General features: G+C 32.3%; 1 protein-coding gene across 5 annotated transcripts in view; it reads right to left on the reverse strand.

Moving 5' to 3' along the window:
• Positions 1-21,815, reverse strand: part of Hasp (Hig-anchoring scaffold protein) — an 819,228-nt gene that overhangs the window by 127,222 nt on the left and 670,191 nt on the right. For 4 of the 5 annotated variants that reach the window (XM_081743356.1, XM_081743348.1, XM_081743332.1 and 1 more), the window contains one exon: positions 9,062-9,241. In XM_081743356.1, the coding sequence (XP_081599482.1) occupies positions 9,062-9,241 (180 nt within the window). Of the gene's footprint in view, positions 1-9,061; positions 9,242-11,212; positions 11,390-21,815 lie in introns of all 5 variants that reach the window. The other variant, XM_081743341.1, reaches the window with a different exon arrangement.

Here is a 21,815-nt window from a genome sequence, read left to right on the forward strand (position 1 = left end):
TTGCACAATCCCTAGAGCAAGCAGAATGTACACAATTGGGCTTGGTTTCTTTACAGGGTTATGCACCATGGCCATAATTCGCACAAACAGAAGGTGTAGCATTACACGACATGTCAATGTGTTTAAAATGCATTTAAAGCAGCGTAGAGGACTTCATATATATGTGAAAACTTTGAGGCAATAGTAAGCAGCCTAGTCTTCATAAATTCCGGGAGAATCGTAGATTGAATATACGAATTAGTAACTCTGGAACCAATTCCTCTTACTTCTCACTATTGATTCGAGCAACTTCAAATACATGTTGATCTGCTAACCATGACTTGATCCTCTCTTCTATGGCATTAAGGAGATTACAGCATGAAATTACATCATGACTACCATTCAGTAGATGAGATTCTAATGAACCGTGAAGTGGTACAGCGCTTTGCAATTTGAGTAGCTTGTGTATAATTTTTAATTAATCGTTTCCACAAATAACATGCTGTTCCGTAGTTTTCGTATCTTTTTTTTTTCAGTTCAGCTATGTACTTTATTGGTATGATATATTTAGAGCCAGCCTTTTGCTGCCACTCAGATTATTAGTCTCGCTAGTACTACTTTCTGCTACTTTTTCTTCAATTACAAGACAAAGAACTATTGGAACAGTAATATTTGTCGTTTTCACTATGTCTTTAGGAACAGATACATCGTGCTTTTTGTGTGTGTGTGTGTGTATTGGACTTATTTCGGCGAAAGTTGGGCCCCGAGAACTGGAAGATGATTTACTCTTAAATAGATTTTTAGTAGCACTGTACATAACAGCTGGGTACATTGGAAAAGAGTGTGGTCACCACAACACGAGGGCGGAGCGTCGATAGAGGGAACTAATGCTACCCCGCTAACAATCTCGTAGACTCAGCGTGGGTCCGATGTGGTCAAGGGGAATAAGAGATGCAACAAACCACTACTCCCGTCGACAAAAACATTGCCTCGGTAGATGAGAGGAGAAACAAGAAAAAAATAAGGATCCAGAATTACAAAAAGTCACAGTCCTCACAAACACGACACAAACAACTATTAAATAAAAAAATAAATCTTTAATGCTTTTTTTAAAATTTTTTTCTGTTTTTTAGTTTATTTTTGTATATTTGTCTTTTTGGACGCATGATTAATAATAATAATAATAATAATAATAATAATAATAATAATAATAATAATAATAATAATAATAATAATAATAATAATAATAATAATATTGGAAAAACACTAGACCCACATGAACAGCTGGAGATGTATGCACGTGAACCTATGCAACAGGAAGATGTCCACCGACTTTTCCAATTCACATTAATTAGCCTCGAATCGTCCAGCGGCTTTCGAAACTGAGGTGGCAGGCAAAGAACATGCAGATAGAAGCTATCAACCTTCTATCCAAAAATTTGTTACTTTAAAAAGAGAAACAGAGATGATGGAATGGTTAATAGTTTAATCTTTCAAAATTTCAAGAATAAACCTTTTGATTCAATTGTATTTGTGACGGCCAAAGTTTTAATTACATGTCTTAATGCCTGTTTCAACAAACCTATCATTCAAAGTTCTTTTTTTTTTTTTTTTTTTTTTGAGGATCAAGTATCGGGAAAGGAACAAAATTACAAATTTTGTTGTATCGTGTTAAAAATAATTTCTGCCACCAGCAGCGTACGCAGAAATTCGTTAATAGGGAGAACTTCAACCTCCCAACTTCGTATATCTTCAGGTGTTTGTACACATATTTTAATATGATAAATGTTTATTTTTAAATATCTTGCTCAAGGGGGAGTAAAACTTAGAAACTCTCTTTGCTGGTTTGGTATCCGTTTGGTATCTGCTGGTTTGTTGGTATTTGTTTAAATTAACTTAAATGTTTCATACAATTTGGAAACTAACGGCATTATATTTCGAGAGTACCTGGTAAGTTATTCATTCATAATAAATAACAAGTATATCTCCTACCGATACACGATTATCATATTAGTGGTGTTAAACAAACCAATACTCGAAAAAAATTCTTCCAACCTTTCGCGAGTTCAAAAACCCAGCACCACAATAATATAAATACAATTTGATACATAGGTCTCCATATTTTGACCTTAAATTATACTTATTTGTATAAATTAATGAAATATTACTGTAAACTAAATATGAGGTTCAAGATAAACTAGAAGCTTTGAACTTCAAAACAAATTTATTGTAATTTGTTTTTAACCCATCTCAGCATACAGAAATAAGAACTACTGGCAGGTAAAAAATTGGGAATACAAACATTTAAAAGTTAGGCGCCAGACTAGTATAACCAGGAGCAGGAGTTTTTTCGTGGTCTGATATGGATTATAGTTTAATATTAAGATATAGCTATTAGCTTTTTTTTTTTTTTTTTTTTTTTTTTACAAAAACAAACTCTTTTTAAGCTTTTCTTTTACTCTTATAATTCAAAATATTCGGATCAAAATGAATAGATGTTTGTGTACAAAGTTTAACAGATATATCTTAAATCAATATCTATGAGAAAGAATGCTATTCTTTAAGCATTATTTCATATTCTTTTCTTTTGCTTAGGTACGACATATATTTAGAAGCATTAACTTTTAACATTTATAGAAACAGTAGATAAACAGTTTCTTTCACAAATTGTAATTCATATCAATCTTTAACGAATATTGAAATCGAACTATAATGTCCCTACGTACGTATATTATACTGTACTTTGAATAACATTGACATTCTATTTCCTCTGCCTTTACAGGCAAAAAGAGTTAACTGACAGTTCTTGTAAATAATTAGCTTTAATATACTATTGACCCCTTGTAAGTCAAATAAAATGTAAAAATATAATTTTATGAAGGAAATAACTGGATTAATTAGTGTTTCTTGTACTATATGAAGTAATTTTATTTTCAGCAGAAATTGTGTTCATTTCAGTTAAGTGCTGCAATGGATTCACACCATTTGGTGGCTACGAGTATTGTCAGGAGTAAAATCGTTTTATACAGACTCTTGTTTGCGATAACAACTGAAGGATTCATTGGGAGACACGGCAAAATTGTTCCCGAAGGAGCCATATTCTTTTCTCTTTCTTTAGAAGCTTTCGAAGCACCAATAAACAGAGGCGCTCTTAAGTCTCTGGTGTTCTTATCTGAAATAGCATGGAAATTTACTGGCTTGATAAGGTTTTGTTCCTAGCTCTGTTTTAACGGAGCAATTCGCGGATGGCCAGATAAAGAGGAAGAGAAACAAAGGAAAAAGAGCAGTGTTGCTATCTGGTGTGTCTACAATGCATTTAAATGGATTATTGCGCTTCTAGAGAAGATTAAACTAGAGGACAGGAGAACCACACTTCCAAAATTGAGCACTTCGAAGCTTGAAATGTTTTTAAATATGGAATCTTTGCATCACCAATGTTTCCTGATACATTCATTAGTACATTAATCCATTTATCTCGAACCTTATTGGCTTCTTTCCAATTCCAGAACACTCAGGTTCAGTTTTACAAAATGAGAAACACTGCATGAAGTTAAAACCAAGTGAAAGTTTGCCTTTTCTTGTAATTCTACTGTGTTCTTATATAACAATTAAGGGGACGATGGCTCAGTAGTAGAGCTCTCATCTTTAGTATCAGGGGTCTTTGGTTTAATCCCCAGCCACGTGAATTTGTAGTGGACAACGTGGTATCAGTGAGTATTCCCTCATTACCTTCTACATTATTATTCCACCAATTATTCCATAACCATTTACTTTCATCAATCATCCGTCTTCTTTAGCCAAAAGGTCACAACTGTAAAACAAGTGTATGGATACAAAACTAGAAATATCGTTTCACTTTTTCAAAATAGTATAAGGAGCCAATAGTTCGTAAGAATTAAACTAAAATTGTAAAATGATCATTATTTAATTTGAAAGAATTTGCGTGACATATTTTGATAGTGGCGAAGTGATACCTAATCAGCCACATCTGAAAAAATACAAGTCGGTACCCTTAATACAAAGTAGATATTCTTTCTTCCTTATGAGTAGCGCGCTTGCTTTCGGTGTGTATACTGACAGCATTAAATACTACTGGGAATGCAAGTACAATAAGTCAGATCGGATCAGGACTTACGTATAGTAGGTTCCGTCTATCATATGTTTGCTGTTACGTAAGAACATAAACCAAAGTAACAATACGTACTACATTTTCCTTCTTGGTTGAACACGAAATTAAAGTTAAGAAGTGATTTTACGCATAGAAACAAAGGTCAATTACAAGTCTAAACACGTTAAATTACTTCTGTTAGGACTTAATTATGGATTTAAACACTTTTGGCCAGTCGTAGAATGCTGCTTCATTATAACTACTAGTCGAACACGATATAAATAGAGATATCATTTACTTTTATACCTATAGTTCAGTTCGATCTACCACCTTATAGTTCATTAAGTCTTCTAATTTGCAAAAGAAAATGGAAAGTTTTGTACGTAAAGTAGTAATTTTATCGCTTCACTGTATTTTAGATAAAATTCTGTACATTTTTGAAACACTGATTAAATTAACAAAATTTACTTATAATAGCATATCCTTAAATAGCCGTGTTAAAACCAAATATCAAGCTTTAAACATGAAACCATGTTATTATTGTTACTCATGTTTTGTACATATTAAAGCAGTGCCTCATGAAAAGAAATTGTTTACCAGTGATAGGAAGAATAAGAAAATGAAATATTCTAGTGTGCTATACACACATATATATATTGCTGTTAATATACAACAAAATTTTTAATTGTATTTTGGTTAGTGGGGGAATTCGGCGCATTTGCTGATGATGTTCATATGACATATGAAAACCATGGAGAAGTACTAGGTTAAAACTCGTAAATTAAGAAACAAAGTAATCCCTCTCCTGTAAAATTTATAAGTTATCCATAGGATTACAACTTTTATCAACATTCGAAGACATTATCAACATTGGAAAGATATGTTATTGAACTACTGAAAACGATGTAGAAATATGATATAGAATCTACTAAAAAGTATAGGTAAATAGTGTACTTACCACGATGCTCCAGCTGAACTCTTCACTTTTATATCAGTTTGTTGGGTAAGCAATTCATAACATCGCAGCAGACTGTCAAGAGAAGACTCAAACTCGAGTTTATAAAGGCCTTCATTTCTATCTCTACATGATAATACTTAGATCTCACACGCTGCTCTCCATTTCAGTATATTTCTGGAGTATGGAATTCAAATGGAGACTCTGATGTAACTTACTCGGATAAGTGGCCTCATATCACCAACTGCACATAATTTTCTTCTTGGAAACAACACAGATCAATGTCCTTAATTGTCTAAAATGTAGTTTTTTCAATGACTAAAATATTTTTCGCCTCCAACACACTTCTCGCAAGAATTACAGCTAATGATTTGGCTTCATACCAGGAACAAAGTCCTTCGGTCCTCGAGTACCACTGAAGATAAGTGCTTTTAAGCCCTCCCATCAGAAAAAGAGACGTCATACTTCACTTATATTTATTTGAGCATAAAAGGACAATTTATGATTGAAACTAGTAGAACTTACTCGACTGGAATTTGCATTATGGATCACATAAGAATCGTATCTTCTGTGATTCCTATGGATACTATCTCCCTAGTTTATCTCATGAATTCCAAATTTATTCCTAATTGTATTTTTAGCAAGCTGCTTTCATCGCTGAGCGTACGAGACAAATGGATACTTATTAAAAAAAAATATTTCAGTAAGGATATTTCTAGATAAAATTTAACTAGGAACCGTATCTCAATCGGAAGGTATTAATTGTATGTTGTTTGGATGTAGTAATTATCCTGACCTTTCCATTCCTTTCCTGTTAGCCAAATCTCTCTAAAATTTCACTTACACACGCACACAAAAACACTTCATCCTACATATGAACCACATAAACATACACTCAATTACAAACACACTAGTCCAGTTATTATAATGAATATGCTTTTTCTTTTTTTTATTTGATTCTACTTACAGTTCTAACATGTGTACAAGACCAACATTCATTGTCTCCCTAGTTTGATATTAATAGATTTGTCCAGGATGGATGAAAACTAATGTTTCTATAATAGGTTTAATGGGGGGTCATGCAGAAGCTAACTACAGATTCACAGGGTAAGGTTCTGTACCATTCATCAATAAGGCCATATTCTTATTATTGGTGAATTATATAGCATAACAGTGTAAAGCACATCATAATAAAAGTTCCTTGGTTCAATTACTGTTAAACCTAAATTTAATTATAATATTCTTCAATTTTATAGAAAAAAATAAAAATAAATAATATTTCAAAAATATCTTTTTGATTTCTTGCATTGGAATTAGATACTTATATGAACGGGATACACTGATTAAAGTACGATCCGAATTACTTACTTGGGTTTACATCAGATGCAAGCACTATCAACGGAAACCAGGCTCTGAACCATGCGCTCAGAGAACACGTTGGTCAGGAATTCGGATATGAAAGCGCACGACAGTGCAAAAGTAATAGATTACTGGGAAGCGAAGGACATATATAGATTCTAATGATAAGAAAGGCAATCTTAAAGATGTAGCTATAATTATGGATTAACGGCTGATAAATAATCTAGTGAAAGTAGAATTTGCTGATGATGAACAGTGGTACAGATGTATACACCGATTACTGCGCAAACAATGGAAAAAATAGCGGATTTTTTTTCAAATAAAGTAAAACATAGGCAAGGAGAGCACAATTGCATTGGTGATTATAATGGGAAATTGCAATGATGTTATGATGAAGGAAAGGAAATATTATCATAGGAAAATATGATGTAAAAGATGTGAAAGACAAGAGCAGATCAACTTAGTTTACAGTTTGTTCAACCAATACAAGAGGTATACACCGAAATCCTCAATATATTGCAGGAGATATGAAATAGACTCTGTTATGATTCAAGAAAGATGAAAGATTAACTTTGCGAAGAGACAGAAGTGAGGGAAAGAAAAACTTGAATACAAGGTAAACCATGTACGTGAAGTTAAATAACGAATTATTATGGAAACAAACATAACAAACGAAGGAAGGTATCGTTACGTCAATCGATAATAATCATGTAAATATAGCCAGTAATCAGAATGAAGTTTTAAAAATATAGAAAGAATATTGAGGACGTGTATGAGAGTAGGAGTAGAATGTGGACCATAGATGCTGAAGAAGAAAATATAGTAAACAGGATAGTAAAGGATGGCAATATTTTCAGGGGAGTTCTACAAACCGGCATCCAGGACATAGAATGGAAAAGCATTCAGAATAGATAATGTAACAATTGATTTCGTTAAAATTATAGAAAGAAGGGCAAGAAACAAAGGTTCTAATTCTATAACAAAATATATGAAACGGGTGAGTAGCCAAAAGATTTGGAGACAAAAATGTTACTGTTAATTAAGAAATCGAACTCAAAAAATATGTGGACTACAGTATCATTAATCCCATATCGAGTGCACCAAGAAATATGCTCTAAATGAAGAACAGATAGCGTACGGAAGAACAAGTGGTGAATATTTTCCGTTTAAAAGGGATACAATATATGCTATTATCTTATTAAGACTAATTGATGAAAGGTATACAGAGAAAAGACAGGCAGCTGCATGTAGTAGATATTAACCTAGAAAAGGTTTTTAGTTGAATGAACTGGGAAATAATAAAATTTAAATTTTTCACTACAGATTTTTAAAGTTCTCGTGTCGGGAAAGGAGGAGATTGATGAAAATCCAGAAATTTAAATTTTTTTGTTCAGAGGTGTAAACTAATACAAAGTTTCCAACGGTTGATGAATTGGTATGATTCGATCACAAATGTGTATAAAGACAACTATTATTAAATTTAGAATTTTCATGTCTTATATAGGTATTCAATTTTAAATATATTGACATTTAAAGTAGAAAAATAAAATTATTTGTATAACAACAAAATTAAATCACATTAAAGATCGAAACAATAAATAAATAAAATAAATAGAATGTAAAATATTAATTATTTGCCAAGTAAACTAGATTGCTATAGAAACCTGAATAAGCAGATATAAATTAATGAAGCATGTTAGAATAAAAAGAGAGTGTGTAACAGGATGTGACTTAGTGCTCGTTTAATGTTAATTCATCGTTTATTTTATTACCTGTCATAACACATTGAATTGAAGGAAATAATACTGGTTTTATAGTGTATCCATATATTGAAAATCAACAAATACTTTTAGTATATACTATAAATGTACAATAATTAAATAGCTTGTAACTTAAATAATTAAAATAACATTATTAAAATATATTAGAAAGTAAAAATATTAGAAATATAAACTAAATTAATATAGAAGAAGATAGCTGAGCTGTAAAGAAAATTACTATTAGTAAAATATTTAACTAAAAGTGTCCATGCAGTTGCTTGGTAGTAAAAAGGGTGTCATTTTAAAATTCCAGTAAGATAAACTTACTACTCTTCCATTGTTAGAATTACAAACATGTTTCTCTATTCTTTTCTTTGAAATATCGGTGACCATTTAGCCTCTACGATTATGTTGTAAGTCATATGAACTATTCAAAAAAACAATAATAATTTTAGTTTAGATCGTCAGCATTTTGTGAAAAGAAAGCTCACCAACTTAAATATGCTATCCATGGAAATATTTCGATTTCAACTCATATTTAAAGTATCTTTGTAAAACAAGACAGAGATAATAACACATTTATATTTGCAAAGGCAAAACAATGGTAAATAACAAATTAATAATGTCTGTAATATGAAAATAATACATTAATCGTAAACCTAATTAACAATGGATTAATCATTAGAAAAGTAGTAGTGTATGTGGTCTGACTATGAGGTGTATCTGGTGAATGTTAATAGTTCAAATAATAAAATAGTTACACAGCAAGAAAACCACATATTCTGAGTATTTCCCATTTCTTTAGGATAAAAAGCTGAAAGGTAATGACATTTTAAGAGGGTTTGTAAAGCGTCAGAGCTTTGATCATTATGTATACTTACTTGAGGATTCCTTACTCACCAAGGCATTTGGGAAGAGGATATCGCCATGTTCCATCTATCTGGCAAACAGTTGAAGTATTGCCCTCCAATTTCATTCCATCATGGCAGCGGAAGATTATTGACGCTCCCAACGTTGTTCCACCTTCTATATTCTCCAACCAACCGTTGTATAGAACTCCCGGATGGCCACAATTGATCTCTAGAAATTATACTTTATTTTCAGCTGCTTTGTTTTTTAACATGCACTCTGTCTTTCGCACCTAGATGCAACATCAAAGAACTCCAAAGACTTACCTGAGATTACTGATGATAAGTGAATGGTGATGTCTGAATATTGAAGATTGAAGTATATACTTACCGATTTAAATCTGTAATATTGGGAATTGTGGAGGAACGATTTATTTAATTTTAAAATACTGTGGAATACTTCTTTACAATTCATGAAATCTAAGGCTACAAACATAAAATCATTTTGGATAATGTGGATAGATCTAAACTTTTAACAATGTTACGAATATCAGAATTAGGCAGCAGCTAATCTTGATAATGGTGAACTGATTAATCATGGTATCGAGTACGATTTCTTAAGTTAATCTGTTATTCTGGACAAAATATAAAGTAACTAATTGTGTTATAATTTTGGTTGACTTAAAATACAATATCTACATATAAAAAATTTACCTGAACTAAACTTTGAATATAAAAATGGTAATTTACTCATGGTAATTTATAACTTATTCTTCATTCATGAGTTGCAATGGACGCAAAATTTTGGTAAATGTGGGTGCAAGTTGAAGATGGATTAGAAAGAGTAAAACAAAAATACTAACATGTACGTTGTAACATTGTTTCCAGAGCGATCTGCTATTGAATGTTGAGAATTAAAATTAAGTTCTTCAATTCGACTAACCAAAAAAAAAAAAAGTACTGACTAACAACCAATTTACGATAGATCTAAGAAGTTACTAAAATATAGTCAAACGCAAAAAGGAATAGATATTCAAAACTGAATGAACTGTAGGAAAAATGAAGAACAGAGTTAATTTATGCAGGTGCACCTACTACACCCACTATGCGGCGTTTCTGTCACAATGTTGCACGTCCCTAAATACAATCACGTATGTATCTCCACAAAACCCACCTTTGCAAACGATGAATATTAAATGTGTGAAGAAGTGACTCATTATATGCAAACATTGTTATGCTTGGTTCTTCATATATGTTCGTGGTATTTATAGTGGTTTTCTTTCAATAATATGATAATTTCCACTAACAAAAACATACAAAAGTAGAATGAAGGTTAATAATATTTATAGCCATGTACATTATAAGTACTGCATTTCGTGGTTAATAATTACATCACTAGTTCTTTCACTCAATAATATCTTACTGTACATTTAGAGATGATTGTTTGTATTTCCTGCGTAAGGAGTTAATTTTAGCCAAATTACTCATTAAAAATAGATATTTCAGAACCTGTAAGTTAATCTCCATAAAAGATTAGTATAAATAAAAGTAATATCGGATTTAAATTATGTAACATAAGATTTACATTTTGAAGTCTAAATATCTTTCCTGTTAAGTAAGGAAAAGTATGTATATGTATCTCGCACACATGTGCACTAAGTCCTACAGAATCTCTCAATTGACAGAAGTTTCGATTTTCTTAAAATTCTGATTTTAATTGCTAATAGGAGGAATTATTCAAATGAATTTCTGGTTTTTAACATTCTAAAATTCCTATTAAAATGACTAGAATTAATAGTTTATGTATATTTTTCTTTTATTTGTTGAAAAACACTATTATATCAGAAGAAATATTTTCCAAACTATGCATACATGTTACGCAAAGTTACATGAATGATTATCTGTTACTAGGAAAAGAAACAAAAGAATTATATACTTACCCGAATAAACTGAATGCTCACGTATGACAACATCCATAACTACATTCACTCACATACATTCGTGCATGTGTTTGATGACATATACACAACACACGCACACAGGAACGACGCATCCTTTCAACACGCCCTGCATGTGCCTTTCTTTGTAAAGTGAAGAAAGATTACGTGCATTTATAATGTAGTTTTATCATATTGACAATGTTCAGTGTGTCCGATATGTGCAGATATTATCTTGATAGCATTCCGATAGCCATCACTCTTACCTAAACACAGGGGAACCGGATGCGACCATGTACCATCCGATTGACATACAGTTTGTCTGGACGGGCCACTGAATTGCATTCCTTTATAACAGTGGAAGGTGAAAATCGCCTGCAAAGTAGTTCGATTGCCCTCCATGTAACCGTTGTACAGATGTCCGGGAATCCCGCAGTTGATTTCTGGAGAGGGAGAGATTAACACCGCCATCTTGTGATTGATGTTCAAATAAAACGTTTTCCAATTTGTCACTACCTTAATCTACTTCTAGGTAAGTCGATTTGTAGTTTCAAGGAGGACAAAAAAAGTCAGCATTACGTCCTTTTATATTAAACAAAAGAAAAAAGAAAAATGCAAAAAATGAAAGCCATTCATCAAAATAGGGATCATGTGAGCGCTATGGAAGACGGCACACATCGTCTACAAAGTGCTTTGTTATCCCAAAATGTACTGTAGCCCGTTTATAACGTTTATTAAAAGATAAAGAGAAATATATTGTGTATATTTGAATGTCAGTATATGAAACTTAGATTGTATACTTATTTCTTTAACACGCACATTCCATTGTCGTTAATTATTGCGTAATAAATGAAAAATGAAGTTACGTGTAGACAAACTACTTTATATAAAATACCTAAGTATATACTTTGTTGTTCGTGTAGTGCTTTCTTGGAAGCGACACAATAGGGTATACAGAAAATTGTACTACGAGAATTGTTTCCAAAGTTCTGAGAATTTTGTTTTCAATTTTTTACTTTCGTGCTTTCACCTAAATTGCATTGTACATATATCTTCGCTTTTTTTTAACTGTATCACTAACGAGAAACTAAACTTTCTAATTCAACTTTAAATAATTTTGTTGGAATCTCTTGTTTCAAATTGGTATACTACGCATTTTATATAGTTAGTTGCATACTATATACAGATTTCTTAGTTCTGGAAAGAAATTATGGTCTACGAAAGCTAGATTTGACGAATGAGGAAGTTATGGGAGTAATTTCCAGGGAAGGGTTCATTTTAATACCTTCGTCATTTGGTGGGCTCTATGTAGTTTTCTATTATTGGTAATAATACTCTGCGTTATTTTGGATTTTTCTGGTGAGTAAACCATCAAGGTTACAGCATCTCAATTCAAAATTCTGTAATTATTATCTTACCCAAAGGAAGAATCTTTTTGAAAAACTGGAAGCATTTCTTCTGGCCTGTGTCTCGCTTTAGATTGACTTCTGGTTTTCAGGTTAAAGAATTATTTGAGTTTGAGTTTAGCATTCCGTTCAGCAGCGAGGCTATATTAGACATGTTTCTACAGCTTAACGTGGAATCCAAAGCACATGAGCTCCTTCCGAGAACCGAAGCCGCGTCTCCCACGCCAAAGGCGCGCACACTAACTACTTAGCCATGAGGGAGCTGAGGTTAGATTAAAGAATGAGATTTGCATTTTGTCAATTGTTATTATTCACTATAAGAAATAAGCTTCTATAACAAGATAACGGATATTGAAGGTGGTGGTTTGGTCCTATAAGATGGAGTACTTAGCGAGCTGAAACAGTGATGATTCCTAAAGGATCATACAAAATCTCAATACTCTACTGTGCGCCAATGATTATACACGCACTACCATCACACATAGTCATCTGTCTGTCCCCAAAAAACAGTTTTCTACAGCAGAGATGTTAATGTGCTTTACATATCTGTTTGTTCGCCGCTTTCCAGAGATGTTCCGCCAATTATAAACCCCTCAATCCAATGATATCGTACTTTCGGATTCTGTAAATTTCCTTACAACTATATTGAACGAATTTAGGTATTTTTATACCCTTTTTTCACAAGTGAAACTTAAGTGAATCAACTATATTATTAAAATTAAGATTCTGAAAAACACTTTAGGGTCACAGAGAAGTTAAATCATACTGTCTGGACAAATCTATCATGATTTGTTTGTACACAGAAATATTAATTATCGGTCCTGCATTATGCAGCAACACAACAATTTCCGGACCTTTGGAAACATGCCTCGTAGTATCTTCAATAATATTGAAACATGACGAAAAATGCCTTAATGATTTCTGTATACATCTTCTTATAATAGAAAAACAAATATTTATTGTCGAATAATATCATTCTTTGAAGAGTACTACTTTATTTAATTGTTGAACTATTGAATCATATAAATTCACATTCTGCGATAGTTCAACTAGTTGCGAATACCGTTTATACTCCAAGCAGCATTCTCATACTCTAGTTTTATTAAATGATTTTCTTATTGAAAAAAGTATGTAGTTGATTCATAGATCTTTTCTGTTGGTAGTTAGCAATAGTACTAATATAAATGACTCATAGATTTCTCTCTTGCTAGTTAGTATACCACTAATATAATATATTTTTATACAACAAATACGAATAGCAGATATTTTCGGAAAGTTGTTTAAGAATAATGATTAAATTTGGGAAACTCAGCGAAATTAAGAATGAATGTACACAAATGACACCACCAAGAAATTGATGATTTTTCCATCTACCTCAATTTCTAGATAATTAGTGGGACAGCTTTTGTTGAGGTCCCGCCCACACTTAAACTACTACTGTGTATTCATGTGCTACTACTGTGTCTATGTGTTTACAGAAAAATCTGTTTTCTTATCTCTGGCATACGAAATTAGCACACTAGTGTCCGGTTTGTCTAAATTTCCCATCATTTTTCCTCCATAGAATCCGTGTAAAAAAGAAAATTGCTAATATTCCATTTTCATAAAAGTCGAAGCCTGGTAATCGATTTCGTTATAAATGAGCTACAGTGAAAAAAGGAAAGAAAATCCAAACTGATATTAAGGCAGAAAAAAGGGGAATAAGAAGCGGTGAGGAATATCCGTATATTTCCTCATAGGCAAAAATTATTACAAGAATGTAAAAAAAATAACAGAAAGATTGCTTCATCCATTGTAGTTGCTTGTATAAACTTGCAGGAAGATTCTTGTTGGTTGATGTAAATTCTCGGTTGCTTACAAGTTCATGCTTCTCGCTGGCTGGCAGCTTCAAAACAAACAGAATAATAACCTCTGATTGCGAGAAACTCTCCCTTTCCCAGGAATCAAAGCAAGCTGAATTAAGAAAAGGCACAAAACAGGCCATGCAGAAAGGGGCAGGGGAAGCATCAAACAAACAGAGAAACTTAGACTGAAAAACCCATCCATGCACATGCCAATATGATTACACACATTTGTTTATTAACAAAGATAATGTACATGTGGTACAATGCTCTCTTCCCATGTTATTTTTTAATAATATACATAATAAATAAGTTTAAATCAACCAATCATGTTCAGAATTCATAGATACAAGTACACATAATACAAGCCTGGTTTATCAGATTGCTTTATATGCCACAACCTAATTCCGAAACCTGTCGCGGAATTATGCTAAATTCGAGATTAATGCTTAGTTGTGCTAATAATTTCTGATTAATATACGATAATTCGCAAGTGAGAGAAGTACTTCACGTTCATTCTTTTATCATACAGACCAGGGGGAAAAGGAAAGAAGAAAATGGCTTCCGTAACCTCCTGTCTCTCTTACATAGTGCTGATAACTACCGAATAATTATTATTTCATCATCATACTGGTTGTAGAATATTAGGTAAATACAAGTATTTTGGAAGCTATCGATCACGTAGTCTAGAATTGCATGTATATACAGCAATAATAACTATTAATAGGTATGTTAATTTATGACGTTTGTCAGCAATGGTACTAGACTGTTCCGTTCCGAACACAGGTTTTTCTTCTTCCTTTCCATGGTAAGCCAGCCTATTTGCAGTAAGAGCCTACCTAAGGTGCAGGATTGGTTTACATGGTATAACTTCTAAAGGCACTCACAAGTGTCTTAAATATTATATATAGTAGGTGTGCCAAAACTTCTCATGTTTTATCCTTTACTATTATTTTCAAATACATAAACGTATCATCCGTATGAACTTTACAGAAAGAAAGTAACTACAACGTATTGGTCAAATTTGCGAAGGGTTAAGTCAGGTTTAACGAAATGCAATGCCAACGTTTGTTCTTTTTAATATTATGAAAACAAACGGAGAAAACTAAGAGAAAAGTTCAGATATTAATGTATAAACCGACTCCAAAGATTAGTTAAGCTGGACGGATTCTAATAAAAATCAAACAACGTTAGTAATTGAGAAACCTGCAAATACAAGTAACTAACTTCATTTGGGCAATTATTACATTTGCAAATTGATTTCTTTACATAACTAACCATTCGTATTTTAATTTCAATCGCACAATATGAATTTTGATTTGTCTCTGATATAGAACATACATATAGTATATTGCATATCTTATTGTTAGAAGGATAGCTATTCATGAGAATGACTATATCCATGACTACACATAAAAAGATGACTGTATCTACAAATACTCATAAAAAATGTAAAATCTGCATTCACGATGCATTTTATTATTTTACTGCACATGAAATAATTACAAATAAACTGAGAGCCTACTGCATTTGATTTATAGAAAAAATAACCTTCACCATATTCAATTCACTATCGAATAAAACTATTATGATAAAACATCATAGTTATGAACAAAAAAATCACCTTTGTAAATGCCATGCATAATACGAATATATTAAGGCAGAAACAACATTTAATACTAGTTTTTACACAAATATTGTAGGTTACAACTATATTAAAACACTAACAATTTCTAATTTTGTTTAAAACACAAACACAAAATTTATCAAAGAGAAATTATGACCAAAACTTTAAAAAATAGTTTTTATTTATCAAACTTGCAGTAAATTACAAAAAATACAATATTTCATCTAATAGAATCAGTTTCTGATTTGCCTTAGCTATTTTGGTTAAGTAAAGGCTATATGTTACGTATGTCTTTACCATAATCAGGAATTCATAGGTTTAATGCATATAGTATACACATAATATAATCATTCGTGATAATCATCACACTCAGTGGTGATTTTAGACGATTTACCTCCGGAGAAACTTCAGTACATGGAAGATGGAAAAGTATGAAAAATAAGTGTTCTACAGAAATTCCGGACAAAATTCTCCGGAATAAGTCTATAACTCATTATCGAAACCGAAAGGTCAAGAAAACTTATAAGGAAAATTGAAGCACTCTCTCGAATAACGCTATACCAGTATACCACAATTTGGAATTTACTGAGTTACCAGTTGAATCATGTTGTACAGAACATTACTGACATATACTGAAAGGTCGCCCTAGATATGGCAATAGTATACTGGCAAACAATTCGCGAACATTGGAACCATAGTGTAGTTTTCGCCGTTTTTCTCAGCTTCACTGAAATGTGCTATGCAGCGTTATTCGGTAGGATGTTTCAATTGTTAAATATATATTAGCACAGATAAGCAGTCAGTTCTCAGCAAAGGTTTGCCTCTGGCGCGTGGGAATCATGGTTTGACCCTAGCTTGTGCCAAGTGAGCTTTATACTGGACAAACACATCTTCATTCCACCATTTCATTCCTTTCTCATCACCACCGACTCCTTTTGCTTCTACGGCCTAACCATGGGGCGTAAAACTGAAAGATTTCATTTTTTCTCAGCAATAAGAAAGTAAAAAAAAAAAAAAAAAAAAAGATACAAATTAAAAGACCTGAAGCACCCGGGAGAAATTTAATAGCTTAGCTGAAAGGTTTTCAGAAAAACATTCAGACAGGTCGCACAAGTCTGCTTCTGTCTATTGCAATCAAAAATGTTCTGGACTAGCAACTATCATTCTAGGTATATTTCACGTTCATTAACACTTTCAATTTTACGTTAATTAATAAAAAAAATGAACACAATACAGAATACTCCCCAATTGATAGAGATTTCCTGGAATAATAAAAAATAGGAAATAAAATGTACCGTACATTAAGATACGTGTATGTGAATATAACCAGTAATTGGATATTTACAACTAGCAAATCCCTCCACGTGTTACTGTGGGCAATAAATTACGTTCTTCTTTCTGCATTTTTCATACAGAATTCGTTTAAACTCAGTCTCTCACAAAATTCGAACGTCTCGCATGGGTATGTTAGGGGAGCTCCACATCTGTTTTTATTCCATTCTGGGTCAAACATTTAAAGATGCTGGAACTTTAAGGAATTTCGAAATATTGATATGTTATATAACAATTGCAACCCCATCTCCTTTTTCTCATATCTTTTCTTTCCTTCTAAGGCAAATATCAAAAACGGTGGAACACGTGTTTATTTACTTTAAATAAATAAATGCCAAAGGTGATGTGTCTAACGTTAAGTGATTTTTAGATATGGCCATCTAACTCTACGCCTTTTTTATGCCCACTCTATTTTCTTCACTTGTAGGTCAATTATCAAAATACGCTCAAACCCTTTTCTTATGATTTTAAAAGGGAAGTCTGTCTCTAACCTTAAAGGATTCCGAGTTATGGACTTTTATTTTAATAATTTTAATCTCTGTGTCATTTATTTCCACCCTCTTTTCTTGTTTTCTACATAAAATATGAAAAAGAAACGCTGGAACACGTACCTAATTATTTTAAACGAGAAGTTGAAGTTCTCAATTTCATATAATATTTCTAACCTTCAGAGATTCCGACCTATGGACGTTTAAATATAATAATTGCCTTCCATTTCTCCCCTTCCACAACGAATTTCCAAAAGTTCTCCCTTAGTGTTGACTTACGTCAGAAAACGTAGCTACTGCCCGAATTTCAAATTTCTAGCTTAAGCGGCTTGACCTAGACTAACGGTTGTTGATTTTAATATTCCATTAACTAGTCACGAAATTAAATGTCGGTTGAAATAAGGGAATTCATGTTATTATTCAGTCCAAACTCTTTTGTCATCTTGAAATTTGTAGAAGAATTTGAAGCTTAAAATGTATAAAACGACAATTATGCCTGCTGTGTTGTATGGTTGAGAAACATGGTCGCTTATTCTGAAGGAAGAACTCAGACTCAAAGTATTTGATAGTAAAATCCACCAAAATATTACCCAAGATGGACAAAAGAGGAATGGGGGAAATTTAATGAAGGGGAACTGCATAATTTATTACGTTTATTTAACATTATTAGGGTCATTAATACTTTCAATCCTACTGTAGTTTCGGAATGACAGGCTGTAAACTTACGTTAAATCCGAGCGTCGTTCGTGAACGATATGACCATTTAAAATTTAAAATAACAAGCAAAAAATGAATTTTGTATGATCTTTTATTTGAAAAAGTCATCTTGAATGCTTCATGAATTATCTACTGGAAACCTGATTCAAGAATGCTTTTCAGTTATTGCAGAATATGAACCAAAGAAGGTGTATCACTATCATTAACAACACTCAAGCATTATTACTTTACAAGAAATAAAGAACTGTTTTCTATGATTATTCACATACGTCTTGCACGAAAACCAGCATCTTCTAGTAGATTGGTACTTTTTCTTTCATTTGTGAGTTTCAACCGTTTAGAGTAAAAACTTAGGAAGATATGAATTTTTAAGAATAACGTTTATTTTCTCCAGATACACGACTTTGTCAATTTAAATACTCGTACGGTCGAAAGTGTTAAGACTAAGAGGCTTAGGTGATTAAGTCAGGTTGCCAGAATGGAAGAAAGTAGATACGCTTTCAACATTTTAACTAGAAATCCAATCAGGTAAAAAAAAGTTAGGAAGACAGTATTAAGATGAACAAATAGAAGGACAATATTAGGATGGATCTCGCAAAAATAAAAATGTAAAGTAGAAACTGGACCCAGTTGGCTACAGACAGAAGTTAATGGAGAGTTTTCATGAATGAGGCATTGAACCTTCAGGTTCTATACGCCATAGGGTTAGTTAGTTAAGATAGCATTTACTTACAACTCTGACATCGTAAAATAAGTTCAAATACGTATGATGATGATCTTGATGTATGATGATGATCTTCACTCTGAACAGCAAGTGCGATTGTTGCCTTAGGTTGTTACGTGGTGCTACTGCCTATTTTTTCTAACCTCAACAATGTTTCTAAAACATGAAGGTAACGTTTGTGTAAAAATCGCTACAATATAATATTGATGAATCGAATTCATAATAAATAATATTGACGAACAGAATATTATTTCAAAAAGAAAGAAAACAGTATTATTTACATTTATAGTTACACAGGCTCTGTAATTACACCCGATAATATTCGTCATATGACAGGGAGCTCCTATTTCTTTGTATGGAAGAAGCACACTTATATGTGCGTAACTTCTATTTTCCAGGATTATCAATAAAAGTGGTTACAAAATATTTGACAAAACCACAGTCTATGGCAATAATAATTACGAATTACTTCACTTAAGGAGCTTGACTCGATATTTTTTTCCCTTGTGCGTAAATGACAGACGAGTGAAATGAAAGAGGAAAGTGAATGGTTGACAAAACACAAACACGTTTCGCAAAAGGAAATGAATATGAGCTAGGTGTGATGCATACAACTGACTTCGAGTTATTTTCACAAATGCAGAGGAAGTGTTGTGCAAAATACTCCGATTATGTTTTTAATCCTCCTTAAAAAGTAAAGTACTATGCATTGTTATCTTATTTTATTGCAAGTGTGTCAGTAGGATACGGTAGTAGCTTTTGCTTTTAATTTCGTAAATGAAATAGAATATACCTTACCTAATTATTAAAATACATCTTTTGTGTTACAGTATATGCTACGTTTTATTTGATCAATAATTATTAAGATCGACGTAAAAGTTTTGTATAAAAATAACTTTCAAAATTAAGTTGAGCACTAAAAAATATGGAAATAGAGAAGATATTTCCCTGTCCGTATTTCCCAAGTATTGAAGTAACTCTCGGGAACATGGTGCACATATGCCTTTGATATTACATCCGCTTCTTTTACAAGTCCGCTAAAAAGTGCTGGAAGAAAGCAATTGGATCGGTGAGTGGAAAAAGAATATTCCAAAAATAAAGGACAACACTCCACGATAGTAAATTCTATATAACTAAATATCTAATCTCATTACGATCCTTTTTTTTTTTTTTTTTTTTTTTAAAAAAAGGTCTGAGCACATTACAATTGTCCTATATAAATATTTTTGTATAAGCAACGGTATTTCGGAAATATTTTTTTTTTCGTTTTCCAGAAATAAGATGTGCAATATTTTCCTTTTTCCACCCACTGATTCAATTATAAAGTAGCCAAGACAGTTTTTGCGAAGTTAACTCAAGCAGAACATTAATCCAAAAATCGGTAACAAATTAAACACGTGAACTCCAATTTTACACGAAGTGTCCACATATAGCGTCGGTTGGAAAGCTAATTTCACGAAGCATTCGGAAATTATCATTGCGTAAGTTCCGTCCTGGAGCGAAATTCTCAAGCTATGCTTTAGATAACTTCGTAAAATCTTTCATTGCTACCGCCAGTGTTGCCAACATAGCAACCAGACATTCTCTAGATCTAAAAGGAAAATATATATATTTTTTAAATCCTATTTTAACTAAGTCGTCCAATGTAATAAGCCATTTTTAAAACATACTTTGATTTCATAGTTTCCCGGTAAGCAAGCAACTATGATTTTGAGGAGGAAATGTGTTTCGTTTCCTTCTTCAATGGTAAACAGGCGTAAGAATATGCTTTAGATACTTAGCGTCGCTTTCAACAGTGAGGCTATATGAGACGCCGACCTACAGATTAACGTGAGATCCGAATCACGAGTTTCTATAGGGAATCGAACTCGAATCTCCCACGCCAAAGACGCGTACGCTAACCATATAGCTGTGAGTGTACTCAAGAGTATAAACAGTATCCAAGCAAGAAAGTGAGCTATAAAACCGAGAATTAAAAATGAATTATATAAGCAGAATACTGATAAAGTAATGGTAATTTTGTTCTTAACACATTATTCGCTAGTTCTTTATTTTATCCCGCGTTCATCAGATAAATAGTTGTGCCATTGATTAGACATGAATCCGTTTTCTGCACAATATAACGTGCAAACACAAGAATAGATTCCAAAGCCTTTCAAAGAACATAACCGAGAGCTATAGTTCGCTACGGGAAGAACTTAAACAAGACAAAGATAAATAACATTAAATTTCAAATAACAATAGTCAAATAACATTAAATTTCAAACCATAAAGGATGATAAATTTTAGTGATAACATAAGCTAAATTCACCACCAAATAAAGCAAGTCTACTGGCTAGTGATCCAAATAAACTAAATTGACAATCCCTCTTTATAAATACTATTTCCTATTTTTCAAAGTACTTGCAATCAAGATGCAGTTCATACATATAGAAACTAATTTACATGGTTAAAAATGAAATAAAACACTGTTTTGAGTGTTTCAATCACGTATCGAAAGTAATATATCAAAAATATTTTAGTATTTGTTTATTGTACCGTATATAAAATATGTCTAATAAAAGAAGTAAGCGCAAGAAATAAATTGTAATATGCATGGAAAAAATTTATTAGCAATAATTTGTATTTGTTTCTATAAATAAAAGAATACGAAAGTTGTAAAGATGATATTAGTCAATAATAACCACCTAGGTAGCCTACAACATTATATTCTAGAACTCCGTAATTTTATATA

Source organism: Thermobia domestica, chromosome 2, assembly GCF_964235325.1.
Source record: "Thermobia domestica chromosome 2, izTheDome1.hap1.1, whole genome shotgun sequence".
Taxonomy (NCBI): Eukaryota; Metazoa; Arthropoda; class Insecta; order Zygentoma; family Lepismatidae; genus Thermobia; species Thermobia domestica.